General features: G+C 30.7%; 1 protein-coding gene across 1 annotated transcript in view; it reads right to left on the reverse strand.

The window, feature by feature from the left end:
• The window catches only part of LOC127739135 (uncharacterized), a 157,243-nt gene extending 149,698 nt beyond the window's left edge, over positions 1-7,545 (reverse strand). The window contains exon 1 of the mRNA XM_052250726.1: positions 7,245-7,545. Coding sequence (XP_052106686.1) covers positions 7,245-7,322 — 78 coding nt within the window. The 5' untranslated portion in view covers positions 7,323-7,545. The remainder of the gene's footprint in view (positions 1-7,244) is intronic.
• Positions 7,546-10,353: the final 2,808 nt, after the last annotated feature.

Consider the following 10,353-nt stretch of genomic DNA (forward strand, 5'->3'; position numbering starts at 1 on the left):
ACTAATCATTGATATTATGTTGATAGTCCTAAATATAAAGCTTTATTACAACTGTCACATAAACTTAACATTAACCAAGTAAACTAAACATTGACCAATGAACCATGAAAATGAGGTCAAGGTCAGATGAACCATGCTAGGCAGGCATGTACAGCTAACAATTCTTCCATACAACAAATATAGTTGACCTATTGCTTATAGTTTAAGAAAAACAGACGAAAACACAAAAACTTAACACTGAGCAATGAACCTTGAAAATGAGGTCAAGGTCAAATAAAACCTGCGTAACTGACATATAGATCATAAAATATTTCCATACACCAAATATAGTTGAACTATTGCATATAGTATTAGAAAAAAAGACCAAAACTCAAAAACTTAACTTTGACCACTGAACCATGAAAATGAGGTCAAGGTAAGATGACACCTGCCAGCTAGACATGTACACCTTACAATCATTCCATACACCAAATATAGCTGACCTATTGCATGCAGTATTAGAAAGAAAGACCAAAACTCAAAAACTTAACTTTGACCACTGAACCATGAAAATGAGGTCAAGGTCAGATGACACCTGCCAGCTAGACATGTACACCTTACAATCATTCCATACACCAAATATAGTAGACCTATTGCATACAGTATAAGAAAAACAGACCAAAACACAAAAACTTAACTATAACCACTGAACCATGAAAATGAGGTCAAGGTCAGATGACACCTGCCAGTTGGACATGTACACCTTACAGTCCTTCCATACACCGAATATACTAGACCTATTGCTTATAGTATCTGAGATATGGACTTGACCACGAAAACTTAACCTTGTTCACTGATCCATGAAATGAGGTCGATGTCAAGTGAAAACTGTCTGACGGGCATGAGGACCTTGCAAGGTACGCACATACCAAATATAGTTATCCTATTACTTATAATAAGAGAGAATTTAACATTACAAAAAATCTGAACTTTTTTTTCAAGTAGTCACTGAACCATGAAAATGAGGTCAAGGACATTGGACATGTGACTGACGGAAACTTCGTAACATGAGGCATCCATATACAAAGTATGAAGCATCCAGGTCTTCCATCTTCTAAAATATAAAGCTTTTAAGAAGTTAGCTAACGCCGCCGCCGCCGCCGCCGCCGTAGCCGCCGCCGCCGCCGCCGGATCGCTATCCCTATGTCGAGCTTTCTGCGACAAAAGTCGCAGGCTCGACAAAAACTACCTTATCTCAAGATATATTGGAATTTTTCATGCTATCTTATTTACCTCAATTCACACAAAGTAAAATACTTCAGCTTTGTTGATAATTTCAAAATCAGAAGTAAATGATAAAGAAATAATTGCAAAACTATTTTTATTAGAAAATCAGAAGAAATTGGAATGTTAGTGAGTAAATTTTCCTGTTGTTTTGTCAATTAAAAGAATAATGGTTAAATTTGGAGGCTTTTATATTTGTGGGTACCAATTTTTGTAGATTGGGAAAAAGCATACATGGTTTTCGTGAATTTTTCTAATTCTGTGTAAAAACCTATAGAAATTTTTATTTTGTTGAACACATAATAACCATGGTTCTCTTGAAGCCTAAGAAAAGTTCTATGGCACAAATAATTTACGAAATCACAGTAAATTGTATGAGCAGAAATGTTTTGTCTTTTTGTCATAATTAAAGTCTATTACCATCTGATATTATTTTGATTTCAAAAATGAAATTATATTGTTATATGATGTCAAACAAGCAACCAACAATCAAGCAATTAAATAAAATATATTCCAGATCCAATTGAACAGGGTAAAAATCATGTTTTTATTTTTGGGCAAAATTAATTATTTTATATAAAAAACTAATCAGAGAATAATTTGCATTAAGATTAAAGCAATTTTGACTTGAGTTTTGCTCTGAAACATTTAGGCCATCCAATTTCATTTTGAGAAAAATACAATTTAAAAAAAAAAAATTCTTGGCAAATTCAATTGGAATTTAATACACAAAGATATAACTGATACTATGTTATCAGACTTACCCTGTATCAGTGTATAAATTATCCAATTAATTTTCATATTATTCTCATTATAATGAATAAAAGGCTTTCATCAAGGTATGCAGGTTGCGTTACATGAAAATAGGTCAAACAAAACTCTCTTTGATAAGATAGTGGTAGGTAAAATACAAAGTGATTAGAACTTTTATTTCCGTTAACTGGTGCAGATTGACATAAATAAATGGATTCAATTACCGTTAAGTGCCGAAGAATTTTAGGCGATTGTTATGCAATCTTTCTCTGATATAATTAATAGAAAATTGAAAAAAAAAGTCTTAAGCATTTCAATTAATCAAAGAATTATTTTTTAGCTCCATCTTTCTCTGATATATAATAAATAGAAAATTGAAAAATGTCTAGCGTTTCATTTAATCAAAAACCTTTTTTAGTCCAATGTTTCTAACTTTGTAAAGAAAGTAAACATTGTATTTTTGTTCAATCAGAAAGCTATTTGTATTGCATGATTTAGTACTATTTGAAAAAAAAATATGCATTTAAATTTCTAAATTACTCATAGACCTGCCCATCTTATTAAAACATGCATTAAAATTGAAAATAATTAAAACCTGATGTAAGCGTCGAAATATTTACCTGTATTTAAAATATTTCCTGTTTTAATATCACCTTACAGGTGCAAAGTAATCAGCCAATTTATAGATCAATACACCATACTGAGCTATAGGAAAAGTCACTAGAGGTGAACCTAACAGCCAGTTAATTAAGATTTAGATGAGATAATCAGATCAACCTATCTGTTCTATAAAATCAGGTGAAATTGACCATGTAATCTTTTCACCTGGTCAGTGTATTTAAGTGTTCTGCTCCAATAATATAATAAGGACCCACAAAGAATTTAGTTCATATCAATATATATATATGTGTCAATGTAAAATTTATAGACTTAAGTTTGTTTAGAAGAGGTTTCTAATTGAGATCTTCGACCTTATAAGCAGAATTATAGGATTTAGAAGGATTAGTTACTTTCCGTGAGACCCCCCTTCCCCTTTTTTATATACCATCATTATATGAGATGAGCATACCACTGACCATTATATATTATTATGATAGATTATTACTACAGTATGATGTTAATTATAAAAACATGTAGTGGATATACCATGTATACCTGGTGCAAGTCAGTTGCACCATCAATCACCACCGTTTCCTTTGTAGTTATATACATCATTATAATTACATTAAAACTTTTTTTCATACAGATTGCAATATGGTATGCATCATATGCCCATTTTTTTTTCTCTACATGTGATTAAAAAATGTTTTTATGTTAAATATCTTTTTATTATATCTTTATAATAATTAATTTCATCTGTACATTTTTAAAGGCCCATTGTCCCTATCAAGTTTTCTTTGACCAAGAGGCCAACAAAATCACATTAAGTAGAAGAATTACAAGTGAAACTGCGAGCTACTGCTCACTGATGATACCCCCACCCACCCAGGAAGTTGATGAGTGATGAATCTGAAAACGCATCACACAGTATAGCTGACTTATATAAACCCTAAAACCAAATTTCAGAAATCCTTATGATGTAGTTCCTGAGAAAGATGCAAAGAAAAATATTCATGGGACGGATGGACGGACAGACAGACAGAGGTAAAACAGTAAACCCCACTTTTTTAAATCGAGGGTATAGTTTTTTTAAGCGGGGGTATAAAAAGTTTGCATACTATTCTCTTAAAATTGTGAACAACCTAACAAACCATTTTCAAAGGAAGTGAACAAAAGTAGTTAATAATTCCTTAAGGATTAGGCCCTTGTTTAAAAATCTTAAGATGAAATTAATGGTAAGTTATGAACAATTCAGTATACTTATATAACGATCAAGATTAGTCGTTAGATTTTTTGTGAAATACAGGCTTGTATTATAATCTAACAAAGACTCCAACCATGCAACATTAACAACAAATGCAACCTGTCTACAATATTGAAATCCTTCTTGCTATACTAATCCTCAATTGAAGAGGTGTACAATGCAAAAATGTCAATTTTCTGAAGAAGTGTATCAAGCTTGATGTTGATAATTTCTAAATAAGAAAACATCAATAAACTCGTGTCTTATTATATCAAAATTGAGACTTGAAAAAACAGATTGAGGTAAACGTCAGTGAGACAGCAACCCAGTTTAAAAATTAACAAAAAAAAACCAGTGTCAAAAATAACAAAAACCCAATGACAAAAATAACAAAAACCCAGTGTCAAAAATAACAAAAATCCAGTGACAAAAATAAACTCTTTTTCTCTAGAAACTATTCCAACATGGAAGTTCTACCACTGATATGTTCACAAGAAAGAAAGCATGAAATATCTTATATCGAGGTTAAATGTTCATGTAAACATTGTAATAATTTTAATATCTACTCACAATGAATACACAGCAAGAAATTTATTTGTACATTCCATGAAAAATATGTATAATATAGTTATCCAATACACTAAAATATGTATATCTCCAAGAAAGACAAACTACAACCAGTAGATTAGTACACCTATTGTTTTTACCTGATATTAAATAACGAACACCTGGTCCCACAGCTGTTAATAATTAACTGCAATTAACACAACACTAATTAAAAACAATACAACTTGTCAAATGATCTGCAATAATGGGAGATAACTCTAATTTAATCTTGTCAATTATTATTACAGTGGACTTAGTTAAAATGTTATTCTATTTTGATTATAATTTATTCATTAATATATCAAGTTTTTTTACAATTACAATGAAATCATTATCTCCTAATCTTCTTGTTTTTAATTTTTGGTTGCATAATACCTTATTAATGATTTTAGGAATGAAAATTTAAGCCTTAAAATTAAAATAAAAATATATATAAATACTATATTTCTAGAAACGTTCAAGTCAAATGGGAAACTTTATTTTGCCTAATTACACCTTCTATAAGTATCCTGGATTCTTTTAGGTTTATGGCTATTGATATTTAATGTAACAGACAAATCGTATGTTCAGGAGGGGTATTTGTTAAAAAGTCCAGTCTTGAGAAGTATTTTCTCTTGCCTAGAGGCTCAAGTAATTTTGGTTTCTCTCATGAGGTATTTTAAAAAATGCAAATGCAAATACTTCTCCTGAAAATAAGTTATATCTGTTCAATATCGTGATAGCGAAAGAATTATGGAATTAAATTTTGAATGTTTAAGTTAACCATCTCTATTGATATTCAGTGTAATTAAACAGATACATCATGTTCAGAAGGGATGGAGTGGGGGGGGGGGGGGTGTTTGTGAAGAGAGGCTAAGAAAATTTTACCTTTACCTTCTCTCAACACCCCTCCTGAAAATGATATAATACCACATGTGAAGAGGATTTACATAAACAAAGAGTGGACAAGCTGAAATGTCTTGTCTTCATAAATGATTATGACTAGTAAATATGTGAAGGGTCTATAAGATCAAGGTCTAACAAGATGCCTGAAAGACAAGAAGGAATTGTAACTATAAAACGGACCATAGATAACTTAACAATAATTTAGAAACTGGCAATACCAATAAACTTGTGGTCAAAATTGGTCAAAATTGGTCAAAATGAAGTGACGGTCAAGTAAACCCTAAAATTGAACACGTTAAAATCCTTCTATAGTCTAAAATATAGTTGAAACTGGAATTATCCCCTATGTACTTGCAAAAATTGGAAAGATTACCCAATAATAAAAACTTAATGTTAATGGATGAACCATAAAAATGAGGTCATGGTCATAATGTATCCTTTTTCATATACACCTTACAAAAATTGTATAGACTAATTATAGTTAACTTACACATGGGTACTTATAAGGAAATTGAAAAGATAACCCAATCAAGAAAACTTAATTTTGATTATATTAACTGATAAACAGAAAGGAAAGACAGGCCCTTAGCCAAGATGTCTCTGAGAGGGGTAATTTGGGGTCATGACACTTTGTAAGTCCCACCATGCAACAGTAACAACAAATGAAACCTGTCTACAGTATTGAAATCCTTCTTGCTATACTAATCCTCAATTGAAGAGGTGTACAATGCAAAAATGTCAATTTTCTGATGAAGTGTATCAAGCTTGATGTTGATAATTTCTAAATAAGAATACAGCAATAAACTGATATCAATAATGAGATGTGAAAAAAAACAGATTGAGGAAAACGTCAGTGAGACAGCAACCCAGTTTAAAAATTAACAAACAAACAAAAACAGTGTCAAAAATAACAAAAACAACAAAAACCCAGTGTCAAAAATAACAAAAATCCAGTGACAAAAATAAACAAAAATAAACTCTTTTCTCTAGAAACTATTCCAACATGACAGTTCTACGAATGATATTTTCATAAGAAAGCATGAAATATCTTATACTTATACTTATATTTCAGTATAACTTACGATCATTTTTTATAAAAAGAGACCCTGCACTAGTAAACTAGATCAATTATGGGGTCAACTTATCATTTACTTTAAATATTAAATGAGTTTCATTTCTTAATCTATTTTGGTTAATGTTAAAATGAGTACCTAGACAGATATATCAGGGTCAATAATAAGAGATCTCCCAATTGCCCATTGCAAGCAGATTTTATGCAGTGCAAACTTAACCCTAGTTTAACATGCCTGTCAGCCGGTTAATCTTATTTAGGGCATGTCTATTCAAGAAGTAAATTTCACTGAGAGCATGTCAATTTAAGAAGGACCTTGCCCCCTGGCCAGTTGAACACACCATTGCATTTAATTTCTTCTCATGTAATATCTATTCCAACAAGACTTACAAGAGGGGCCTCTTGAAAAACCCTTTCAAATTTATTTTTTATACTGCTTAATGAATTTAACTTTACAATGTTTCTATGAGATTGGTTCATCTTTTATTCGTTTTTTCACACAAATCCTATTCATAAATGGAATATTCATGTACTAAACATGTGTTGTTAATCCCCGATTACAGAAGGAACAGTCCTGTTCTTACTTAATGTTATACGAGCTATACTCCTCATTGAATCACATATCCTTTACTGTAATACTGACCTTGGACTTACGCCATACAAAACCTTTCCTGCGTAATGCTGGACGTCGCTGAAGCACCATGCTTATGTTATTGATACATGTCCTTCATTATAGGTATTAGGAAAGCCCTATTTAAAAGTAAAGTGTATAGATTTGACGTTAATCTCATACCTACACAAATCTTTAGAAGTACGGCTTACCTTTGCTTTGTGCCACACAAATCCTTTTCTCCGTAGCGCTTGTCTTCTCTGCAACAAAATTCCTCTCCCTGTCTCCATTACGCCCTGTTTGTATAGATACACATGCTAATAAACATTAACTAATTAACTACTTAATACACTGTGTGAAATTAAAAACAGATTTTTCACATATTACATGTTAAAATTCCAAACTTAAGTGTGTGTCTTCCCACATAAGGATTTTGTAGGTTATAATAAATACTTGTATTTTAAACCACACTGTATTAACAAGATGTTTTCACAAGTAGTTCTCAACCATGTCGTAAATGATAAAGTATATTTTTTTAATAAACTCCCTAAAATGACATAACACTCTTACCTGTATTTAAATGATACGTATTAAATTTTATAAAGAAAATTTAAATAGCTCAAAAACATCTCATTTTTAAGCCATATAGAAATACTTGGTACATAAATCTTTTTGTAATAAATATTTAAATGAAATGTATAAATTTGTTTCGATCCAAATAAATAACATAACATTTTTGTGTTGACTAAAGAATCACATCTTTGCTAATCTAGATGGAAACGGAGAAAAAGACAAATTGTTCATTAATCTTTTTGACTGTTTACTTTGCTGACTCAAAATGTTTGACTGACTATTTATTGATGAAAAGAAATCTATCCAGACACTTCTTTACAAATCAAGTCATTTTTTTAAAAGCCATTTTTCGGTTTTTTATTACTAAAACATAATGCAAATTTGCATGTCTTAAAAATAAGATGATGAACTCTGTCAGGAAATACCAAGCATTACTCCAGTAACTTCTCAAATAATTTATGATATAATTTGAATAAGAAAACTTCATTTATTATCTGATAAGTTTATCCCAAAACTAATTACATTACTTAACTTATTAAATTAGCTTATCACAATTTCAACTCTAATACAGTTTATCTGCAAAATGGGAGATAACTCTAGACTATAAAATTATTTTAATGGAAAAAGAAAAGAACAAAGTAATAAAAAAAATAATAGTTGCGAAAAGCATTGATAATTTCATAACAAATTTTGTACTTTGTAACTTATGCAAATATCTTTCTAAAAAAAAAAAATAGCATTTATGAAAGATGAAAGGTCACAATAAAGAAAACTTAAATTTGCCAACTAAATATTTTAAATAAAATTCAACAATATATTCTTATATTTTGTATTATATAGCTTATTCTATAATGGTAAAAAGTTTATAATTTCAGGAAACACAAACACATGAGTAAAAACCAATGAAAAACTTAGTAATGTTACACTTGAAGTTTGATTTTGTTCAATCAAAATATACCCCCAGTATGTTCCAATCAAATTCACTCTATCGAGAATTTTGTATCAAAAATGAAATTCTAACAAAATTAAAACAATCTTACCTTACAATGAGTCACATTTTAAGCAAAATTTCCAACTTAATATTAATAATAAAGTTAATCCTTAAACATATCAAGGTTTATATTATTAATCAAATGAAAATCTTTTGGTCAAGACCTGAGGCAATATGTCGTGTATTGAGAATCTATAATTACAGGCAATACACATCCAGGTGACATAATACATATGCAAACTTTATCATTTATAGATAAGTAGTTTACATATCCTAGTAAATTACTAATTTGACCTTGTTTTACCTCAGTTTATTGTTTCATCATTATGTAATATTACACTGCATGACTGAAATTCTTTCTCACTTAAAACTTTTAATTTGACATAAATTATTCAATCTGCATTAGAATCCTTTGCAGAAAAGTGGCCATTATATATTTTAAGAATATATTATATACTTTGAAGTTTTGAATATTAATTATTTCTGTTTTCTTTGAAAAAGAAAACAACTGAGTAATTGCATTTTTTTAAAAAACTGAAACTGCAAACTTTATGGTATATAAACTTTTAAGGTTTTATTCACAATATAAAATAATAATTCAGCAATATCAGCAATGAAATATCAATCTTTACAGAATTAGATAGAAATGGGCATTCAAAGTTATAGACTTTTCCTGCAGGATGCCTGACATAATGGTCTTTCTCAAAGGTATAAATGTGTCTATTATATATATAGGTATCAAAATTAGCTGTATAAGCCATTATTAATAAGTGCCTCAAAACTGAATTTTAAAACACAATACACAAAGTTTACAGCAGAGGCGGATTCAGGCGGGGGCGTGGCAGGCGTGCGCCCCCCCTAAAATTTGGAAAGCATGGGTTGTCCTCCATCAGCTTAATAAAGAATATTTTGATAATTTTACCTCAAAAAAAATTTGCCTTGCTTCGCTCGGCCAAATTTTATGTTTGCGCCCCCCCCCTAACCTAAAATCCTGGATACTCCCTTGCACAGCACTAAAAAACAGGAGCCCTCCAGATAGCCATTTGAAGTATAAAATTTTAGCCCAAAAATTTAACATATTTCACTTACCACACAATCCTTACAGCACCACATTACAGCATTCTATTATTTAGTTTGGTAACATAATGTTCATATAGGTTTAAAACATAAAAACATCACCTGGAAAATTACAACTAAAATGATAAATGTTTGTAAACAGTTTTCAAATACAAATTTTTGTTGACATATAAAAGTTAATTTGATGTTAAAATTGTACATGTATTACAGGTCTGCTGTCTCATTACATATCATTTTAATAGACAGGGAGCTTAATTTCAATATTTCAATCATGTCTGTCTAACAGTGAGTGTGTCTGCAGGTACCATAATTACCAGAGGCGGATTTAGGGGAGGGGGCAGGGTGCCTGCCCACTCTTATGGAGCTACATATATGGTTAATGCATAAACTTTTACATGTCCCACTCCAAATGTTGCTTACTTTGGGGGCCCTAGCGCCCCCTTTTTCAAAATCCTAGATCCACATCTGGTTACAGTAATATACCTCTGTCTGTCACATTTAACAATATATAAATAAGACATAGCTGAGGGGGTTATAGAGCAGATTGTTACCCGGAGAAAACATTGTCAAACCAGGCGAAGCCAAGGTTGACAATGTTTATTCGAGGGATAATAATCTGCTCTATCACCCTCTCAGCTATGTGTTATATAATTTATAATACTGAATGTTCTGCCATTAGT

This window comes from Mytilus californianus, unplaced genomic scaffold, assembly GCF_021869535.1.
Source record: "Mytilus californianus isolate M0D057914Y unplaced genomic scaffold, xbMytCali1.0.p SCAF_4, whole genome shotgun sequence".
NCBI lineage: Eukaryota > Metazoa > Mollusca > Bivalvia > Mytilida > Mytilidae > Mytilus > Mytilus californianus.